The 24,322-nt window shown below is 33.7% G+C and overlaps 1 protein-coding gene across 1 annotated transcript; it reads right to left on the bottom strand.

Annotated features, from left to right (window-relative positions):
• Positions 1 to 288: 288 nt before the first annotated feature.
• LOC136205519 (uncharacterized) lies at positions 289 to 17,039 on the bottom strand. Its single transcript, XM_065996153.1, has 18 exons — positions 16,717 to 17,039; positions 15,971 to 16,169; positions 10,259 to 10,397; positions 8,110 to 8,261; positions 7,666 to 7,749; positions 7,517 to 7,579; positions 6,957 to 7,085; positions 6,660 to 6,866; positions 5,335 to 5,454; positions 5,032 to 5,081; positions 4,413 to 4,575; positions 4,157 to 4,294; positions 2,685 to 2,807; positions 2,493 to 2,591; positions 1,747 to 1,836; positions 1,542 to 1,626; positions 923 to 1,053; positions 289 to 839 (listed from the first exon to the last, which is right to left on the bottom strand). The coding sequence occupies exons 2-18, from the start codon at positions 16,097 to 16,099 to the stop codon at positions 693 to 695; spliced, it is 2,049 nt and encodes a 682-aa protein (XP_065852225.1). The 5' UTR covers positions 16,100 to 16,169; positions 16,717 to 17,039; the 3' UTR covers positions 289 to 692.
• Positions 17,040 to 24,322: the final 7,283 nt, after the last annotated feature.

The raw sequence follows: 24,322 nt of genomic DNA, 5'->3' as shown, positions 1-24,322 counted from the left end.
TTGAACATCAAACGGGCATTTCAAAACCAAAGGCATTCAGTAGTTTGAAATATTGCTTTGGCCAGGAAATAAAAAGAGGTGAAACAAAACAATTAATTATCATGCTATCTGCTAAGTCATTCTATGTAAAGAGGAAAAAAAAGACCCATTAACTTGGAAACGCTATACACCAGAATGAAGATGGAATTGTGTAGACAGAATTAAGGAATGGAACTTGCCAAAACGATAGCGAAAATAAATAAATAAATAAAAAAGGAAGACGTTATCCACGTTTGATAAGACTTGACAGAAGAAAAAACTAGTAAAATCACTACCAATAGGGGGTGGAAATAATAATAACATACATGGTGGATCCTATTCCTAATTCTCTATTGATCTGAACAACTATCATTTAGACATGATATTTGGATCTCATGTAAAAAACTACTTCAGGTGTACCAACTGGATCACACAACTCACCAGCAAAGTACACACAATGGGGTTGGTTATATAGCAGCTAGCTAATTACATAACATCTCAATCACCCTATGCTCTCACCCACCTTCCAACTCAACCATCCATATGAGCATCAAAAATTTTATCACTGACTTGATCTGTCTAACCTCTGAAAACTACTTCATACTTGGTGGGCCATATCTTGGCCAAAGCAGCGAAAAACGAATAAATAATAACGGCCAAGAGTGTTACTCTTATCACCTGCGCCGTCCAGAATTTGCATGCTGGTGGTGAGGCTTACTATCATTTTTTATCCTATCTGCGTACATAGGGAGACGAATAATCTCCCCGATCTCATTCAGTAATACCTCCTCTGTGATGTTGTCCTTGATACTTCGCATCACCTGCATAAATCAGGAAGCATCTCATTTAGTTCACAGCTCATGAGCTGATAGAAACATTTAAAACAAACAATGACAAGACCAACCTTCCTGTAGGTGTTAAAATCATTGGGTGTATTTTTATCTGTCCTGATCCGCATACATTCCCAAACCTGTTCCTCTGAATCCCAAGAACACTCTATGATTTTTCCTGAGTATGAAGCGGGATCTGAATCATCTGCAAGTATAATGAGAGTGGGTATTAGGACAAGAAAATAAATCCTACTTGGTTAAGTGAAGCACATCATAGTAGCAAGAACATACAGAACAACTTATAAAAGCAAAACAATATGGTAAACCAAGAAATTAATAATTCTACACAATCTACATACTTAATAACATCACTAGATGCAAATTTCTAGCCCATTGAAACTCTGTTAGATGGAAAGCAATTGATACCAATCAATTACTTTCCTTAACGAGAGGTTGCCGTGACGAATAATCCAAATTGCAAATTACATTATTTTGAATCCAAATGCTATTCTTTCAGTATGATCACCGACACCTAGAAAAGAGCACCATGCGAAGCTGATCAAATTGAAAACCACAAACATTTTCCTCCTTTGAAGTATAGTTTGCAAGGAGTAAAAAGTTCGTATTCGAAATTCTCAATAGGCGTGCAAATTGTTCAAACTTTCCAAGTATGAAACTGAAATTGACATAAACCTTTGAAAACAACTGTATTCCCCTCCATCAGCTTCTTTTTTCCTCGTTCAAACAGATACAAGAACTGACGACCATCAGCATCCACCTGTCAAAAGGTTCAATTCTATCAGGGTGAAGTATTTAAATGAAATTTGAGGCTAACAAGGAAGGGCCTAGATAGGAAAAGATATTAGAAAAGTTAAAGAGGTAAAGTTGATCGAATAACCTCAAATAGAAAATCAACTGAATTCATATTAGCATACTTCCACTTCAGGAGGCCTTCATGGGTGCGAGTAACATAGGGATCATCCCATCCCTGCATGCAGAACAATGAATAATCACTGCATCATGCCTTAAAAACAGAATAAAATCTAAGATCACAAGCAGTAAATGACAATCTATAATACAAAACACATAGAGAACCATCAAACCGAGTAGAGAGCTGAATGTATAAAAAGTAAACCCCATGGCAAGACCTTGACACCTAAACGATCAGGGAAACTAATACGTACCACTGATTGGCGATCAAAATTAACAAGGATCCTAGTATTCCTAGAATGAAAGGGTAATGGCTATTAAGTTCAGTTGCATTTGATGTTTAAGTTCTTTTGTTAAAAAAGCTGTCAGAATTGTTAAATTCAGTGCATAGCTAGTTTATGGAACAAAAATGATTGCTACACTCCCTACGGTTTGATCATACAGCTACCAGATTCTTATATTCTTAGAATCAAATTATAACATATCCATAATATAAAAGAATTCTGAGAAGTATTTTATAGTAAAAAGAAGTTAAACCTCAAGGATATCATGATTCACTTTTAAGAAATACAGGGACTCTCTTGTAGTTATAGTCAAATCTCAGGGGTAGACAAAATAATCTTACTGGAAACAAGTGCAAAAAATTCATAAGTTGAAACATTATCAGAATTCTACTCATGAAGGGTACTCATAGTGCTCTGTGATCCTAATCACCTGAAAAATAAGGCCATCTGCGTCGTGTGAGAGCTTTGGAATGAACTCCTTCAAGAGCCTGGTCACAGTAGTAAGCGGCCAGAAATCTTTTCTCCTAACCTGATAAACACTTCCAACAGGTCATTACTAGAACTGAGTTAGCTACCAAGGGACCAGGAAAGACACAACATACTGGGGTTTTCAATCACATACCCTGAAGGGTTCCAAGTCATATCTGTAATAAGGATTCCTGCTCTGGTATATATTATGCCGCTCAGAATTGCGAGGTTCGATAACTTCTTTTTCAAGCATCTTCCATCGTTCATAAAAAGGCCTCTGCAGCAATTCTGAAAGATTATTTATAGGTTTTGCGAAGGCATAAATTTGTTACCCTATGTACAACCTGTATTTTCATAACCAATATAACATTCACCTTATAATTCATCAAATAGAGACAATTCCAAAAATTGGATGATTCAAGCCGTTCAAAAAAATAGTTAAAACTCATCCTAGTAAATATGAAAAGATCAAATGCAAACAGAAAATACCAACTCGAAGCAAGGTTCTAACTCTCTCTGTGCCAAGCAAAGAGGAAAACTAACCTCTTCTTTGATTCAACAATTATGGGAAAGCATTCCCGTAAAGAATTCCAATCCCCTAATTTAAAGAAGTCCTCAACCAAATCCATTCATGCAATTTTACACAAAAATTAACATCATTAGTATTCATTAAACCCAGTCGATATAATGGCAAACCAAAAAGTATAGCCAGCCGAATGGCAGTCTCAGTAATCTCATCCTTGTAATTGTTAAATATGTTGGTGTTTTCATAGTCCAATTTGTCCTTTTTCTTTCAAAACTCAATTTGTAACGCTGGTGGGGTGGGCAATCAAAGAAACAGACCCACAGCTCTGCAAAAATCATCTAAATTACATACTAATCTCATCCTTCTATCTGTTTGGAACTAATAAATTTCACAGTTCTGCAAAAATCATCTATAAATTCCATGCTTGACATGCTTGGAATTTTCAAAACATTGTCATATACATTCTCAAATTTTAGAGTTCGGACCTTTTGGGAATCCATAAAAGCAGTCGATTTAGTTTGATTGAATCAGCACTCAGCTTGGGCAAAAAGTGAGAGAGAAGTTTGAAATTCAACCAAAATCAATATCATAAAGATAATTGATCAATAAGTCAAGCAAGGAAAACATACACATTCTACAGATACACCAAAAGCAAAAAATTTGGTAATGTCTTGAACTGAGAACTTATTAAGTGAAAAGCACCTCTAGAATTTCATCCCAACTTAAGGGTAATGACCTATGTTGCACGGAAACTGACACGGAAACAGACACGGGAAAAATTTCTATAAAAATATAGCCAGGAAACGGACACGAAACGCAGAAACGCTAGTGACGAAGAGTTTCCATGCAACATAGGTCATGACCATTTGAAGGGTGAAAATTGAGCATAGACTTTCAACAAAAAGTTAACGTGACACATAAAGGCACTTTGTGCTTGATATTGAACAGGAAGCAAACATGTGCTTATTGCTAAAAGAGTTGTTGAAATCATAATGATAATAGTAGTAATAATAATAATGTACATAAGCAAAAGCATGACACGGCATTCATTTGCTTTTAGATACATAATACAGGGTGTTATTGTTCACAACAAATCTAACCTCAAATACAGACATTTGATTGATTGCCATCATATCATAGATGAGGTATCTTCTTTCCTGTTTCTGGGAATCTGGCAAAGTATCAATGATCATCTCCCCATCAAGTAAGGTATAGTGGTGTGTCTTGTCAGTTATAGCCTGACACACATAAAAATAAGGAAAAGAATCATATTGATAAGTTATTAACCAAGAAGCTATACTAATGAGGTCTCTATGTCAGAAACCACCATAATAGAACAGATTCTTAGATACATACTTCATTAGTGCTTCTGCAAGGAAACCTCATCTGTACCCTTCTAAAATTAAAACTCCTATCAATTAGGTAACAACCATCCATCATAATCAGCATCATGTAGCGTGTTCCATCAGCTTTCCATGTTGCATAATAATATCGCTGCCTTAATAGCTGTAGATTATCCCTGCGCACCACAACAGAAAATTCCAGAATATTTAAGTTCTACTTTTATATAACCACGATGACAGGAAAATTTGAATAAAAATTATCTAAATTATCTCCATAATCACTAGCATTCGTTCAAACAAAGAAAAAGCCACAACAACCTAATGGTAACTGATCAAGTTTTTTCAGATTAGTAAGGTGTGCTATTTTTCAATGTCAATTCTAATATAAAATCAATTGCATCACAATACTGCGACAATAAGACATTAAAACTCAATGAGTTTATATGGTCTTTTGAGGTAGGAAGGTTGGGGGAGGGCATGGAAGTTTAAAATTTATTCTTCCTACTAGCATTTCAAGTGTTATGAATCAAAATCACAGCCCAACACAGAATAACAAGGAATTGCAAGCATACAGCCTTTGTTCAGGTGGTTGGGAGAGCGCAGAACATGCAAAAGAAAGTTCAGATTCAAACCTGTTAAGAGATACTGGATGTGACCCTGGGAATTGCGGGTTTGCTCTTGCCTGAAATTGAAGGAACAAAAAATATAAAGATAGAAATGAAGGATCTCCATATATCTCATACCCATGACTTGTGCATTCATATTCAGAATAAAATATAGTATACAACATCAAAGAAAAGAGGGACATCTTCTGAGGCATGTATTAATAAATAACGGAAAATTTGCTCAAGGAATGGAACCCTCTACCAAATACAATATTATATTAACAGTATTAAGAATTGCCAGCAGATACAAATTGTTGAAAACATCTTTACCGGAATAGTCAGCTTAAGTGTTTGGTAGACAAAATGCCGCATAGCACTCAACTGATCATTTGGTATTTCATCTCCCAGAACATCATCATTTGTCATGTGTGCATCTGTCTCATGATTTTCCTAAAGAAATAAAAACATAATACAAAAATCATGTCAAGCAAAACAATGCCATTTTACACTAGCTAAAAAATAAGAGGAACCTCTGCCCCTACCCATAGCTCCAACTCATCTCCCTCAAATTAAAATCAAATTTGAAATTTTCTATTTTAACAATATTAAACTAAAGCGCCCACCTAGTGGAGCATAGGGGACCAAGAGATTTTTTTCCCTGCAAAAACCTATGCTAAAACAAATTAATACTAAGAACTTGTAAATAAAAAAAAGAAACTATTAGAAACTAATCTCTTGACATTTTCTCAAGGAAAGAAATATGTTATTTCAAATGGTAATCTGGAGTATATACATCTCATGTTATTTCTTGACTGGAAGTTCATGGTCAATTTTATTGAACATGATACCTCTTATAGGAGACAGGAAACAAGTTGCAAAAGGAAAGATTACTAAAGAAACTATCTAGCAGACCTATTTAAAAAAACATTAGTCCTTGAATAAATAAAACGCTGCTGCCTAATTAAAATGAACAATATTTCCTTTTAAGATTATTAATGACTGTTGTAATTCATTCTGTTCCCAACATAGTCAAAACCAACTAAAAAAATTTAGTCAACAGTCTGTCAATTGTATATATCCCTATCTCTACCATTGACTACTGCATAAGAAAATACCAGAGTTGAATTTAAACCCTGTATGGCCTTCATCAACTCTAAAGGCAAGTTTTTGAACTCAGTGATAAACTTAAACCAGATCCTGTGTACAATACCACCAGACTTTACCACCAAACTGAATGACATTATTGTGTGAACATTACTATGTTGTGAATGTCTTCTCTTCGTTTTGAATTGCTTTTGCTACTTAATTTGTAGAATCTTATGTTGGAGGCAGAGCATTTTCTTCAATATGCCAATGCCAACAATGATTTATGCTATAATCTACAGGGATCCAATTACCCATCTTGTATAACTGACAAGAAAAAAATGATCTACCATCTAGTACCTCAGCCAACATATTGGAAGAAGTTGCATTCATGGATGTCGGAAAAAGAAAATGCATCTAAACATTCATGCCATGAAAGTTTAGTTCCAGACCAAAAGAAAAGCCTACAATCATAGATAGATTAAGAATGCACAAAATGCCTTATATGTGCCATTAACACATATATCAACAGTTAAAAGCAGATTTAATTTTACTTAAAAAATTATGCATACATGCAAAGGGGCAGCTGAACCTCCATCATCATCATCATCCGGTACAGCTTCCCCATTAAGATCTAGATCAGAAGATCTCTTCCACTCTGGCGTTGGTGGACAAACAACCATGTCTGGCTTTGTTTCGTGATAAAAATCATACAAGCCCTTAATATAGTCTGGTTTGTAGATTCCTGGAGGGCGTACATCAGCAAACAATTTTATTGCCTACACAAACAGAGATTTTAGGTTAAGTAGCTTGCAGCAAAGCTACTTAGTAAGTTTGAATTGTGATCAAATAGAACTTAGAAAACAAACCTGTGTCACAGACATAGGTGTCGAGCGCATAATATAGTGTACAATCATATAACCCGTGCGATTATGCCCGTGTGTACAATGAACAAGAATATACTTTTTAGTCTTTTGACGAGCAGTAAACTGTATAACCTGAAAAGTTAAGCAAGCACAGATCACATTCTAGCATGAAATCACATATGCACAGCCATTGCAGGCTCTAATATACTGCTACACTGAGTACAATTGTGGTTCAGGTCATTAAGTGATTCGTGAGCATCTACATAACCACAAAGTAAGTTACCACGTATATCATTCTAATTTCTAAGCTATGTTGCACGGATACTCTTTTTCATTAGTGTTTCCGCGTTTTGTGCCCTGTCCCCATCCCCATTTCCACTTCTTTACTGTTTCCATTATGGTTTCCTAGCTATATTTTTTTAGAAATGACATTTCCGGGTATCCATTTCAGTTTCTTTTTATGCAACATAGTTTCTCAAGTAATGGTCTACATAGTACACAAGTAATCATCATGAGAAGCTATACACACAAAGCTTAAAAGAAGTGTATTAAGAAGCATATACCTCATTAACAAAGCTATTCACAGACGCATTATCAGGAACAGCATCACGCCCTCTGCATTGAATCTACGCAAGCAAATGACAGAGTCATTCGCTATTAAGATCCTACCATCAGATACCCAAAAGAAACAAAAATAAATAACCTGACTTACCTTAACATACTTGATACCCTCTTTTTTCAAATCCCCCGTTGTATAATAACGGGAAGTATTCGTCAAATCAATCACCAGACCAAGCTGAAAAACAAGTGAAACTGAACTTAACTACAAAATATAGAAACATCAGTTCATTAGGAAACAATGCATATTTAATTTACTGAGCCGTGCATGCATGTGCATGTGGACGAGTGGGGAATTCAAGCAAAGTCACCCAAGGATTTTAGTTCCTAGTATAATAACGGGAAGTATTCGTCAAATCAATCACCAGACCAAGCTGAAAAACAAGTGAAACTGAACTTAACTACAAAATATAGAAACATCAGTTCATTAGGAAACAATGCATATTTAATTTACTGAGCCGTGCATGCATGTGCATGTGGACGAGTGGGGAATTCAAGCAAAGTCACCCAAGGATTTTAGTTCCTAGTATTTATTTACCTTTCTCTGTAATACTCTCTGTTGATGAATCACTTGTTTAAAGGAGTATCTTCTTCCAGGAGGAATACAGTCATGGTATGCTTCACCAAGGGGAACTTTGGAAGGAATAATACCATATATTTCCTGACCCGCTGGAGGGCAATCCAACCAGCCTACAAATTTTGAGAACTGGGTTGGAGATAGTTGAGAAAAATCCCCATATGCAATATGATCACAATGTCTAGACTCAAAAGCGAAAAGAAATGAGTGAGGACAAAACATAATTATCCTCAAGTTACTAAAATGGAGAAAAGGAAAAGACCATCTCCGATTATCATACAGTAATGTAAAACCACATAATGGTCACTTTCTAAACATGGTTAAATAGAATCAATAGTGGAATCTGCATTCATATAAATAATTGAAGTTTCCTTGAACAATCTCTGGACTCAATCATTTATGTGGCAGCCCAACAGCAATTTACTGCAATTAAGAAATGCTAGCCACCAATCCCCTGATTTGATCTTCCAGGTAAACATTTTAAATTTCCAACTGGTAATAGCAGGTGATTAGAAAAGGCTGATGCTTCATCTATCAACCATGAAGTCACTGTTTCAGCACCGATATGGGTTCAGGTGATGCAGGGCAGTGAATTTGGTATCACAAATATAGTCTGATGCAAGTACAGAAATTGTGGGGGGACAAGGTCTCTGACAAATGGCATACCAACTACAGATGCAGGACTCAGAACTATATTTTTGTCTTGCAAACCACCTTATTCTTGCCTATGCATATCAGTTATGCACTCGTCGCTTTTTTAGTTTCAGGAGATCTAAGTATAGAATTGAAACTATTTTGGCATTGCAAATCCTAGTTCACTCAAATAACAAGGGATACTTCAAAGGATAATGCAGAACAAAGCATTATTTTGGTCTTTTTTTCAGCGGTTTAATATCATTTGATTTTAATAATAACTCCAGCTTAGCCAGCGTGGTTTGAATTTTTTTTGCATATTAGAAGTTCTTTTTGTTTTTTTTTTTTTTTTTTTTTTTTTTTTCTTTTTGTTAGAGGGCGAGCCTTGGCGCAACGGTAAAACGTTGTTGCCGTGTGACCAGAGGTCACGGGTTCGAGTCTTAGGAGCGGCCTCTTGCCAATTAAATTGGCAAGGGAAGGCTTGCCCCCAATACACCCTTGTGGTGGGACCCCTCCCCGGACCCTCGCTCAGCGGGGACGCGTAATGCGACCGGGCCGCCCTTTTATTAGAAGTTCTTTTTGTTGTGAATATCAGAACATACTAAATGCTGAACTATTAACCCTCTAGTTCAGACCAGATACAGCCAAAAGTTTTTTTCAGTGAAACTAATTTCATTTCAACATGGCAACTTCCATAAAAAGCAATCAGCAAGGAGAAGAACTTCCTCAGAACTTCAACAAAAAGAGATTAGCATTGAGTGAAAGTAATTTCATTTCAACATGACACATCTATTTGAAAGAACTTCCTCAGATTTGAGATTATCCATGAGAATTTAACATGTCTTCCAAGGAATAAAAATCCCTTTTATATTCTGTCAAGAGTTGTGATTGCAAGAATTGTTAGCTCCAAAATATCATTCAATATGCAGTTTAGTTCATGCTTTAGTTTTGATTTGACCCATGCATGATCATCCTCAAAAAAGTGCACAGTATAGAGGACAAAGATGGTCTCATACCACAATACAATGACGATAACCAATACATAATAAGAACACCTGATGAATAAGGCTACTGCAAATTATTCTCTGAACCCGCATTTCTTCCAATTGGCACAGCAAGATGAACCAGAACCACAGAAGTTTGATCAAATTAAGAAAACCATGTCACATTTATAGATTCATGCTAGCACCATCAATTTCAGTGCAAGATACAATCCGAAGAGAGAGAAAAATCTAAAACCACTTCATAAAAAATTGCAATTTTTCCTTCTATTTAAGGTCCACCTGGACAAAAGTTTGACCAGAGCAAACAATGATGCAATGATATAAGGAACTTGTGACAACGGAATGGTGGCATCAAAGGACCGCTATAAAACAAAGAATACGCACATATAACTACTACCTGAAAAGATAAATACGAGCAAATTAATCTAGCAAGTAAACTATCTGTGATGACAGAAATTACATCACAAGCTTACCCGGAGGAAGCTTAGATTTATCATAAGTTTTAAAGTGTTTAGGTGGTAAAAACTGATCATGTGCTGGCTGCCGAGACACATGCACATTTCTATCATCTGGACGTTCAGTCCTCAGCCGCTTGCGTCTTTCCTCGCGTTCCTAACAAAGATGCAAACAAGATGAAATTATGAAGATGAAATAAAATAAAAAAAGGCTGTAAACACAATCAAATAAAGCAGCTCAGTATACAGCCACAGCCATTGGTACACATGCTTGGGACATTCAAGATAGGCATACAACTAAACCAATACTTTTGTGTATTAAATCAAGATTAAACAACATCTCTCCTGATGTTCTACTTACTTTGTATAAGTCCAACCTGCACATCCATATTAAATATGATAAAAACAAGGTATCCAAGCACATGTCAATTTTTGTCCAAAACTAACATATTTCATCATAGAAACTTCTCTTAGGAACTAATCACGAGGAAAATATTAGTGATACCTTAAATACTTATGCGATGCAGAATAGAAAGATACTGGAAAGGGGAAAAAACATAATGGCCTATGAGAAGAAAAAGAATAATTGAAATTCATAACTGAAAATGTCAAGTTTTAACTCAAAGGGAGTTTAACATTTTCTAACTTAATATTTTCAGTAAGAATTTGACATAATAGAAGATGTCAAAAGAAAAAGTTAGACTTCTAAACAAATTCTCATTCTATATTAATCTACCAATGAGAACATAAAAACTTCTCTCTTTATTTTGGAGACAATGTAAGGGAAAAAATGGCATAATGCCCTTTCTTATAATAAAATTCTATCAGACAGAAAGTACTCATAATCCCTTCTAATCCTTTCAAAACTCCCAAATACAGGTGACTTCTTAATCCGTCATCTATTTTCTCATCTCATCTTATGGATTAAGGGTTACCTTGTCCTTACCTAACCTTTTGAATTCCCAAAAGTGGAGTTTTACTCTTCAATTTGACTTCAACTAGCAATTGTCTGTGCAGAAGATCCACAACCAAGCCATAGTTTCCATTCTTTTACTCTTTGTGGCTATGTTTACTTTTTTACTTAAGTAGTTTGGCAAGAAATTGATAGCTTAGTAAGATTTTTATCCACGCATTGGGAACCTTGGAATATATACAAAGATTGAAAACCAGCACATATCTCGGGCTTATGTGAATCATTTCCCAACAATGTTTAATTTTACCTTCAAAAGCATTTCCTACTATTTTTTCCACAATTTGGGAAACTGAAAACATAGAAGAACATGTCATCATGCATCAAAAAGAAAAGATAAATCACTTTCAACGAAAAAAAGTCGGTTTTAAAATCGACAGTCATCTTCTAAACTCGTACGAACTTGCAAAGGGGAAGAAATTCACGGGGAAATTACAAAGAATCATAAGTTAAACAGTGGCCTAAATCCATCAAAGAAAGCAACTATTTTCATGTAAACCACATACAAAATGAAGGGGAAAGCTATCAGGTCCTCATGCATCAAAATTCTCATGGTTTTTTCTATTGAAAACTAATTAGATTTCCAGTATGTGCTCCAATGCCAGGGAAAAGAATTGGTCGGTTAACTGGCCTACTCTAAAACTCTCTTATTCCTCTCTCTAGCCGTTAGCTACCGGTCCGACTACCAAACTCTGTTTGCTCACTGAAAAGTGAAGGTAGTTCGCAGGACCACTCTTTTAATCCCAGAGGTGCTCTTTGGTTAAACGTAACATCCTGGCTGATGCCTTGAAGAACATTTGCCTACCAGTCATAGGATACAAGAGCCTCTGGTTAACATAGTTAACAATGGCGAATATCCGCCTTTTCCCTCAATTGAACAAGGCAAACGGACCACAAAGAGGTGGAACTTGGAGTTGATCGCATGAGGGCAACCAAGGGCCTCCGTGAACGAACTAAAACCCTGGGCCGGTCCCTGTGACATACAGAGATTATGCTCCGTCGTCCCTAATGTCCGTCACTGTAGCCATATATAATCATCATATAAGGCTTCCTGAATGCGACCTACCTGCTCAAGCACACTACTATACTCATTCTGACAAGGACTGACGATTGAATCGAAAGAAAGTGTACAGCTGCGCTAAATAAAAAGGCCGGGCATTCAAGCTCAGAAAAAGTCTTCGATAGGAAGCTATGGGACTTTCCGCATCCCCTAGTGTCTGATTACTGGGTTTCCTAAGTGGTCTTGTCGTATCCGCTGTGAGCCTATCTGCTCTTTGATATAAGACTGCTCTCAAATCAGCAATGCCACATCTTTATCAAAATATGATGAAATATATATTGAAGGAGAATGGAGCACTCGTGTTAGCCGAAGGAGTAGGAAGCGCCAACGACGATTGATTGCTATGCAGGCGGCCCTTGAGAGGAGGTTATATCAAAAAGAGAAGCTGTTACGGCCAAGCCAGTACTATAGCTGTGTAAAGAAGAAATATTGTATATGAGTCAAGAAAGCTTACTGAGCAATCTAGGTGAATCACTTCCTAAGCATGACTTTTTATTCCCCAAAACAGCTGTCAAAAGTTGCTATAACCCGTATTTTTTCGATGAAAATCGATCATTTTTTAAAATATGCTATCTTATGATATTTGCAATCTAGCTAGCGAATGAGAATGCTAGCACAGATTTGTGTAAAAGAAAGAAATGCAGTCCCAGGTCCATATAAAGCAGTCAATCTACCAGCAGAGAGGCTGCAGATACATGTCCACCTGTTTATTTACTACCCTAAGCAGGAGCAGTTGCAGGAATCGAGCATGTTGTGATTTCATTTGCGCATGTTGGGCAGTTTCTGTTATAGCACTAAGAATCGATGCCATTAGTCTAAACTAAAACAGAGGGGCTTTGGAATCCATTCCGTATTCCATACGCTAGGAAGCTGATCCGAACTTTCATAGCATAGCCTTTCCCTTCAGATATTTATTGAATATAGGATATATTCTCTCCAATTAAGAGAATAACAGAGGTGAAGACCACAAAAACCGAGGTACAGACCGTGGTTACAACAATGAGGGCATGCAAGACGACAGCTTGAAGAAAAAAGTCAGCAGATATGTATACTCCAAGAACAATGCCCATAATACTGATCGACTTTTCTTTGGGAGGGGGGCGCTAACCGCTTTCTACCAGCTAAACCAGCAGTAGATGGATAAAACTTGTCTAGGAAGAATGTCCCTCTAACGAAGATTCTCCTTCAAGCATCTTTCGTGGAAGAGCCCATTTCTTAGATGGAGAGATGAACGCACAAACAAATAATAAAGACTTTGACTGGTTCTCCCGATCACATCAGTCGAATCCTGTTATCTTAAGAAAGGAAAGTGCACTTCACGAGCTCTCATTCAAATAATCCAAGCTGGAAACGGAGGATCCCAATGGGAGACATAGCTAGAAGAGGAATCTCTCTCTTTATGCATTTCTGCCTGGCCGTATACAGTAAAACCTCTATAAATTAATAATGTTGGGACCATAGAATTTTATTAATTTAGAGAGTTATTAATTAATCGATAAATTAATAATTATTAATTTATAGAGTGATTTTAAATTTTTTTAAAAATAAATTTTAAATTACTAATTTAAATAAAGTTTTTGTCTAAAATCAATGAACAAATAAAATTAAATGTGCATCATATAAGTTAATTGAACTTTGAAGTTCATTGTATTTATGTTAAAAATATTCAATGTATCATAGTTAATGAATTACTGTATAAATTTATAGGGAGTGTTGTTTCAAACCATACCAAAAATAGGCTTCTCATGAATCTGTCACAACGAATTTAGAGGAAGCAACTACAGAAGAGATTTATAAACTTGAGGGAATGATGGTTCAGCTTGGTTACCACAATCCAATGGATGTCAATCAAATATTGGATTATCCAGGTGAAAATAATGAATACTCACAAGTCCAAAGTTTAGAAGAAATTGTGTCGAGCATTATACAAAATTCAATTAAGGATGAAGCTGATGATGATTCGGTACCTTTAAAACCAGTCATAAGAAATGAAGCAATTATAGTATCATCCACTCTTTACAATTTTTTGTTACAATTTGACAATGATACCCTGGAACTTTTGAATGCACCGAGAATGGTTAAAGATGAAATTCAACTAGATTTAAATTTTAAGAAAAAACAAAATACTATAGATTCATATTTTGCTAAATTATCCTAAGTATATATATCTATATATATTTCTCATATGTATTTGAGAAATTATTAATTTATAGAGGTAATAATACAATGTATTTATCAAGAGTTGTTCCAGAAAATTATTATCTTATTAATTTATTAAAATTGATCATTTTTTGAACTGGCTTAAGTCGGGACCAGAAGAAATTATTATTTTAAAGAGTTTATTAATTTATCGAGTATTAATTTATAGAGGTTTTACTGTATATTTATATAGTTAGAACAAGCGAATGAATCCTCCCCATCGGAGAAGCCGTACGCCTACCATTCTTCGATGTAGTTCAATCCGCTAAGGTCTGCCTCTTTGAGACTGTGCTAACTCTTCACCTAGCGAAAGCACTGATTTTCGTTATCGGTCCATCATACTTTCACTTTCCATTTTCCTTATAAGCTTTCTATCACGTCCGCTGCCTCAGCGGATCTTGCTTACCTAGGACCTTAAGATTCGTTAATGTCAGGGGGTAACTCTCCCTATGGCTAGTCTTAGACTCTGTGATGAATCAATAACTTAATGGCACTGTGAACTGCGGGATCAGTTCCCGGCTTATTGATAGATAACTAAAAGAGGGGAACACAGATAGGAGTTTCCAAGGTCAAGGTGAGATAAAAATTAAAGTGTTAAGACGTCACCAAAACAAGGCTGTTGGGACTCGCTTTGAACGAGCCCTATCGGCTGCAGGTCCAAAAAAGACACCTTTGCTGATGCTTCTTACAGGAAGATACATATCATAGCCGAACTGATGTGCTACTCTGGTTGGACTATATAGCCGGCAAAAGCCAGAGAGCAGCGATTCATGGTAAAGAAAAAGAAGAAGGACGAAAGCAAGTCTTCGTTACTCGGATTACAGTCGAGCATTTTTTTAAGAGTAGAGTGGGTTGAGTTGGGAAGCGTCTTTCTTGAGCTTAGCAAGCGGAAGGGCTTTCATCGGGGAGCAAACTCCCGAGATTTTAGTGGCTTGATGAACTATCCCATTTATGAAGATTAAAATTTTCGTATGAAACAGATCTGCTGGTCCAAATCAATAGAAGCTGGAGGTAAGCATTTTAGCTAGCTTGTGCCACTAATCTCCTGGTTTGTAAATCTCACTACTAAGTTGTGACCGATAGAGAAGCCCTTAGGTTCCCTAAGCGAACTACCTTCTTTCCTAGGATTGCAAGAGGTCTTGTCAGATCCCTCTAAGAAAAAAGACATAGATGCCCAGATCACGATGTCACAACAAACAACTGAAAACTACATTTTATTGCCAAAATATTTTCCACTAGCAAATTATGTTAGATAAAATAAAATGCCAAGTATTACTACTAGAAGAAAAAAATAAGGAAAGAAGTCCTAATCACAAAGAACATCAAACAAATATATTAAGTTACCACTACACTTGTTTCCATTACAAAGAGGTAGAAAACTCAATGATCTGCCAGATTCTGGTGACTTGTTAAAGACTAATGATGAAATTAAGAACAATGAACGAGTTCTTCCACAGCAAATTGTTCGAACTTCGAAGCATGTAAAAGGGAGAATTATTACCCGACGTGCAGTTTCAACAGCACTTTCAAAACGTTCTTCTGGAGGACTGAATTCATCTCCATGATCTTCAAAATTATCTTCTTCATCTTCAGGCAATGGCGATACATTTAAGTCCATCGTCACAACCATTCAACAGCCACCACACAGCATTTAACAACATGAAAATCTCAAATAGTCTGTTGCTCCCTCTTCTAGCAGTCTGACACCAAAAGAGAATATGGTTAAATTTTCAACAGCACACCAAACAGAAGAGAAGCAGCATTGTTATTTAAGCTTAATATAATTCATCAATGCAAAGAGCTAGGTCATTGCTTGAAATCACAAATGTCAATAAAATTGAAAGTATCCTTTGTCTTTCACTCCAGTGGAACTGTTATGTTAGGAAGCTGAGAAACTAATGCAAGAGCAAACAAAGAGGACTGAAATAAGGAGCTTAAAGCTCCGCCCTCTTTTTTCCACAGGATTGTAGTTAATCTCCATTTAACTGTAAATTGAACCATCTTAAAGCCCAAAATGAACTCGAAAATTAAGATTAGGCACTTCCTTAGCGAAATATGGGCAAATCAATCACTAACTGGAACCCTAACTACTAATGTTACACACTAGCTGCAAGCACCCAAAGACAACCAGCAAGGAAAACAAAAACTAAAAAGAAAATAAGAGGAATCGAAAACAATCGAGAAAAGAGGAAAGCTCGCATTTAGCATACAATCAACAGACAAATTCAAGCCAAAACGAAGAAATACCGTGCCCTAGCGAAAGTAGGAGGGAAGAGAATGGAAATCTTCAGTAACGGGAAACTTGAGCAAAGAGCGCGATCAGAAGACTGTTGGAAAGCATGTTATAAAACAGTGTGTACGTAGAAAACCCCAGGATTATGGGAGGAGTGGTGACCTGAACAAAGTTTTGAAATCCTAGAGAGAGGAAAACGGAGAAGAAGTTGGTTGGTTGGTTTAGAGAGAGAAAGAAGTGAAGAGGTTTTTAATTTAATGATCAATCTATGTCAGGAGGAGAGAGTAGAGATTCAGAGTCGGGGAGAGAGAGGAAATCCACGAATCGGGGGTTTGGAACTCTAATGTCTCTATGTGTGTATAAAATATAGAGCCGTCAAAATGAGTCATCATCCATTTATTGACCCATTTAACCCATCATTTAAATAGGTTAGGGTTGACCCTTTTATGAATTGGATTATAAAGAGGTTGAGCTATTTAATCCATATAATAAAAGGGTTGAATAGGTTTTTGGCAGAGTCAACCCAATAACCCATTAGGTTTTTTTTTGAATCACCCATTACTTTCTTATTCATCTTAAAACAACCACAAATACTTATTCTTTAATATTGGTAGATTTGAATTATTGAATGAAATTTGAATTATTCCTCCACTAAATTAGAATTATTCTCTTCATATTATTCTTTTCATATTTATTCTTTAATATTAGTAGATTTTTCAATTGATTATATATAGTTTCCTTTGAAATAATATATTTATTTATTTATAAAATGTGAGGATGTGAGGCTGTGACGACAACCCAATAAATAATTTCATCAAAACATTCATTTATTTAATAATTAATAAATATATATTTTTTATTTCTCATACAAAACGTCAAAAACAAAAAATAATATTCTCTAATTCCACGAAATATTAAATTATATATATTCTCAAAAGAAAACTTATAAAATTAAGGGTTAATTTAAAAAAAAACACATGGTTTCATAGATCAGAAATTCTAAAATTCAATAAGTTTCTAGAATTTAAAATTCCGAAATTCTAGAATTTTTTAGAATTTCATAGCTCTGGAATTTTTGAAATTTCATATTTCAAAAATTCTGGAATTTCAAAAATTATAGAATTTCAAAAATTCTTGAATTCCATAATCTGAAGAATTATGGAATTCCATAATCTAAAGAATTCTAGAATTCCAAAATCTGAAGAATTCTGCAATTCTAGTATCTGAAGAATTCCAAAATCTAGAAATTCTAGAATTTCAAAAATTCTGAAATTCTAGAATATGAAAATTCTGAAATTCTAGAATTTCAAAAATTCTGAAATTTCAGAATATCTGAAATTTCTGAATTTTTGAAATTCTGAAATTCTGAAATTTCAGAATCTGGAAATTCTAGAATTTCAAAAATTCCAAATATTCTGAAATTCCAGAAATTTTGGAATTTTGAAAAATTCTAGAAATTTTGGAATTTTGAAAAATTCTAGAATTTCAGAATCTGAAGAATTTAAATTCTAGAATTTCAAAAATTCTGAAATTCCAGAATATGAAAATTCTGGAATTTCAAAAATTCTAAAATTTTAAAAATTCTAGAATTTCGAAAATTCTGAAATTCCAAAATCTGAAATTTCAGAATCTGGAATATCAAAAATTCTGAAATTTCAGAAATTCTAGATATTCTGAAATTCTAAAAATTTTGGAATTTTGAAAAATTCTAGAATTTCAGAATCTGAAGAATTGAAATTCTAGAATTTCAAAAATTCTGAAATTCCAGAATATGAAAATTCTGGAATTTCAAAAATTCTAAAATTTAAAATTCTAGAATTTAGAAAATTCCGAAATTCCAAAATCTGAAATTTCAGAATCTGGAATATCAAAAATTCTGAAATTTCAAAAATTTCAGAAATTCTAGATATTCTGAAATTCCGGAAATTCTGAAATTTTGAAAATTCCGAAATTTCAAAAATTCTGGAATTTCAAAAATTCTTGATGATTTGGATGATTACTACGTTGTTGTTTGATTTTATAGAACATTACATTATTTGGACTAATAGTTTTTTACGTGTATGTTAATTGAAATTCAAATGAACAAATTTCTAGGTTTTTTACGCTAGTTCTTTTTATACTTAGTTGAATTTTAATTGAATTTTAATTACACTAAGAGACTATATCATATAACATGATGAATAACCAGATATTATATTATATTTTAGTTAATTGGGTTAAATGAGTCGATCCGTGTAATTTTTACATTTTCATGTTTTTATGTTTCTACGTTTTTTTTTGTTTAATTTTTTATTAGATTTAGTTAAATGGGTTAAATGGGTCAACCCATATAACCCATTTAATAAATGGGTTGGGTCATTTTGACCTCTATACAAATAGGTTATTACAACCCATTTATTAAATGGGTTGGATTGGGTCAACCCATTTATTAAATAGGTTGGGTCAATCTTTTTAGCCATTTTGACACCTCTAATAAAATATATGTAAATTAACTAAAAACTAGTTTTTGACCCGTGCGATGCACGGATTCATCTTAATATATAAATATTAACAAAAATATAATTAATAATTACAATTAATGATATAAAAAAGGAGAAAGTGACACATCAGCTCCATTGTTACTGTTTTATACTCCCTCCGTTTCAAAATAATTGTCACATTTGACCAAAGCACACATATTAAGGAAATGATTGATTTGAATTAAATTTATGCAACATGGACTAGAATACCCTCTATCTCTCTTCATTAATAATTATCATTTTTTGTGTCTCTCATTAAATTGAACCTCTCTCCATACATTGAAAACTTAAAATAGCAAAAAGTGTAATTAATATTAAGCTCATTAATAGGGGTAAAATAGGAAAAAGTTGCATTGGAAACTAAACCTGACAAATAATATGAAATGGAAAAATTTGATCAAAAGTGACAATTATTTTGAAATGGAGGGAGTATTATATATAGATATGCAGAGAATTAGAGAGATTTTAGGGACTAATTTAAATTATGTAGAACTTTTAGATATAGATATGCAGAGAATTAGAGAGATTTTAGGGATTAATTTAAATTCTGTAGAACTCTTAGATATAGTACGGATAAAATAATCTTTTTATAAATAAATATAATAATATAACTAAAGTTAATATATTATATTTTTTATTATATTTTTTATCAGTAAAAAAGGAGGAAGTGACACCCCAGCTCCATCGTTACTGTTTTATATTATATATAGATATGCAGAGAATTAGAGAGATTTTAGGGACTGATTTAAATTATGTAGAACTTTTAGATATAGATATGCAGAGAATTAGAGAGATTTTAGGGATTAATTTAAATTCTGTAGAACTTTTAGATATAGATATGCAGAGAATTCGAGAGATTTTAGGGATTAATTTAAATTCTGTAGAACTCTTAGATATAGTACAGATAAAATAATCTTTTTATAAATAAATATAATAATATAACTCAAGTTAATATATTATATTTTTTATTATATTTTTTATCAGTAAAAAATGAGGGAGTGACACCTCAGCTCCATCGTTACTGTTTTATATTATATATAGATAGATAGATGTGTCTTGTATACATGGTTTTAAAAACCGGACCTGACTCGAACCAGTAAGATAAAAGCTTCACGATCAATAGGATCAACCAGTTGATCATGCCATCATAAATAAATAATATATAATATTATATATATGTAAAATAAAATTCTAATAAATTAAAGAAGCTTTGACATATATAATATAGACAGAATAATTAATTAAAGGTCACCTTCGTATTAAATTTATTTTGAAGAAGTTGCAGCATTAACTACACAATGGTATACTGGATGAATAATTACAAAATAGAGAAATCGAACACGAACAGTTTTGCTTTTCTGTAAAATTAAGCCAGATGTAGCTTCCATTTTCGACCTATGTAAAAGATAAACAAAAGAAACAACATATAATGTTCAATTTAACTTCCATTATACCTAAATTTATGAAGCGAGCAGATCGATTTTCTATTGTTTCTTTCCAGAAACCGAACGACAAACATTATAGTCCAAAATTTTATCAATTTATCTTAGGAGAACTCCACCGTACCTGATGACGCCGCCGCTGGTGGAGGAGGAGTGGAGTTGACGCCGCCGCTGGTGGAGGAGGAGCCACTATTATGTTCTAGGGTTTTTGTTCCTGTCTATCGCGCGATGAAGAAAAGGAAAGGAGAAAATATTTGGGGTGTTTTTTTTTAAGTTTCTGATTTTAATTAAATGTTTTTTTTTAAGTTTCTGATTTTAATTAAATATTTGGAGGAGATTATTACAGATTTTTTTAAAAACCATGCTTGTAATAGATGGAAAATACTAAAATACAATTTTGAAAGCAGGTGGAGGCGGTGGAAGTGGAAGGAAGGGAGTTGAGGGACTGGGCTGTATTGGAATACGAAATTACGCAACATGAAATGATTGGGAATGTGTATATCCATTCTTCATAAAAGAAAAAAGAAAACTATGATTTGAGGTGAATATGTTGTATTGTTAGGTGCTTGACAATAAAAAAGCCAGTACCCGAACTTACCGAAATTATAGATTGGTTTCTTAAACTTCACGAGTATCTCGTAAGCTGCCTAAACTTACCTGTATAGTATAAAATAAACACAGAGCTACTCCTACGTGGCATTTAATGCCAAATGGCTTGGAGTTGAAAAAACGAATTGCGCGTGTATAGAGTCATTACTGCCTACCTTTCTGTCTCGTGTCTTTCTTCTTCAAATTTTTCTTGAAATCACTGCACCAGCCATCTCCCTCCCTCTGACCTCCATCGTACTTCCTTTCGTCTAGCTCCTTTCTCCAGTGGTGAAGGTATTAATTGAAAACAATGATATAAAATCCAGTAAACTCTCAAACTCTGAAAATCCAACTTCCTCTCTAAACCCATTTGAATCCACGATCTCTTACAAACATATCCATTTGAAAATTGGGTGTATCTATTAGGAATTGAAGAGGAGAGGCAGTGAAATTGAGTGAAAGAGGAAGAAAAAAGGTCAAGACGTCGGATTTGAATCAATTTGGGTTTTTAAACATTGTTTAGGATGGGTTCTTTCTCAGAAGAAGCTTATGGGTTGGTGGAATTTGATTATGGGATGGGGTTTTAGATATCTGGTGATGTGGGTAAAGTGATTTTTAATCGATGATTGATGAATTTGTGATTTTATAGGCCATGATTGAGAATTCCTGGAGAGAGTTTTGATTTTTTTTTTAGTTGAACAAGGGAGAGAAACAGAGATTCTGAATTATTATTTTTTTGTCATATTTTTAGGATTCAAAAAATCAGAATAGAAAAAGAAAATTTGCTCGCCAGAAAAAACGATACTTAAAAAAAAAAAAGCAGAAATTCTATGCTTTTTGAAGATCACTAACCAAACACATAAAATTTTCATTTTTGAAGTAAAATTGTAAACAAAAACATGAAAATGAACTACCAAATACCTCAAAATCAATGGTTAACGAATTGAAATATAAATTAGCCGATCGAAATGGTAAATGATATATAATTAATCTAATTTTATTGACTGATTAATGGTATTTTTTTTGTTAACAGACTAATTAACCAATTATATGCATTCTAGAAATGCATTTATAATTAGCTATATAATTCAGAACTCTTTTTAATAAGAATAAAACCGATATCATGGAGGATACCTATGAATAGCCAGTTAGCAAGTTGTGATCTCGTTCATCAATGAAATTAACCAGACAAATCGCTCCATCAGTTAAGAACGATCATGCACCACCATCTATAGAATCAAGAAAGAACTTTAAGTCTGACAATTTTTATTATGTCTAGATTAATTTATCAGTGTTAAATCAAATTAAACCGCTTCATTTTAATTTTTATGCACCACATGGGAATTAAGGTGTAAAAATATCTTTAACGTTGACAACCAAAATTAGTTTTAGATTTAATGTTATAAATGGTATGCTTGTATACGTAAGATTTACAAGTTGGGCCAAATTTACCCATAACGTCTGAAAGTTGGATCAATTTTCAGTCATTATCAACGGAGCACTCCACGCAATCATGAATATCGTTATTACTTAGGAGGTGTTTGGTTAGATAAATTTAGGGTGGGGAATGAGAATGGAAATGATTCATTAGCTTTGTTGATGTTTGGTTTTATCCATTTAATTTAGCAATGAGAATCTCATTCCCCTATTTATAGACTTATTGATTCCCTCCTCCCTCCCCATTAATCAAATTGCATTCCCATTCCTTTCCAAATCTAAGAAACCCACGTTTTTTTATATTAAAACAAAACCCACGATTTATCACTATGCCAAAACCATTTCAAATTTCCTTCCACTAACTCCCATATATATTTTTATAAATAAAATAATAATAATAAAGAACTACATATATACACATATTAATTCTTTTTTTGGTAAAGCACATATTAATTCATTCATTCTATATGTGATTCTTTTTCAAAAGTATTATATAAAATATGATATATACAATATGATTTATTATATAATTTAATGAATTTTTTTATTAGTTTGAAATAAATAAATTTTAATTTTGTTTCACTTTGATTTTGATTTTGATTCCAATTCCGAAATTTGAACCAAACGACCTCAAATGTAATCAGATTCCGATTCCGGATTAAACCAAACAAAACAAATAAATAGTCATTCCGATTCTGATTCCGTAACATTCCGATTCCGATTCCGATTCTCATTCCGAACTTTGAACCAAACGCCCCCTTATTTTCACTTTATACTTACGTTATGTAATCACTTATCATTAGCAAATCAAAGACATATGTATACATAATATTTTTTTCATGTGTATATATATTTTGATCTGTTACTAATAAGTGATAGCATGACATACGAGCAAACTGCAAATAATAAGATTCTGAATTGCGTAGAGTATAATTATAATCACCAGTAAAATTGGTCCAACTTGTAAACGTTAAAGGTATAATTGTATTATTTATGACGTTAGGGTACAAAAGCTCTTATTCGTCAAGAAATAAATTACAAATTCAACCCTATAATTTTTTTTATAAATTATCCGATTACTTGGTTTGAGGCTCGTCAACACCTTCCAGTTAAAGTTTTCTATACATTAGAAATTGAACCTGAAATCACTAGTTTAAGCGAGCTGACATCCTTAACTACTCAAGTTGAGCTTAATTGATAATTGAACCTACTCTTTTTATCAAATCATGAGGTAATCTTGAAAGGTTCGTACAAGTAATTATTAGGGGATAACAAATTTAATATTCATATATAAAACAATTTTAAAATTTATTAGGTGATGAGAAAGCTATAAAAATAAATAGTGCCAAAATAAGAAATTGCATTGAAAAAAATCTTTCTTTGATCGGTAAAATTTTAAATTTAGCGGGGATGCGTAGTGCACCGGACCGCCCTTTTATTAGTAAGATTTTAAATTACACTGAAATTTAAGATTCAACTGATTTATAGAATGATTTCTTCCAAAAATTATAAAACAAAATTTGTTCCTTATACATAAATTTAATGTAAATAGGAAAATGAAAAGTAATTTAATTTTTTGATTGGTCAAATATTTTTCTCAATTTTGGGGATAAATATAAAAGACATGAAATTGA

This window comes from Euphorbia lathyris, chromosome 9 (genome assembly GCF_963576675.1).
Source record: "Euphorbia lathyris chromosome 9, ddEupLath1.1, whole genome shotgun sequence".
NCBI lineage: Eukaryota > Viridiplantae > Streptophyta > Magnoliopsida > Malpighiales > Euphorbiaceae > Euphorbia > Euphorbia lathyris.
This window is presented reverse-complemented; position numbering and strand designations above follow the sequence as displayed.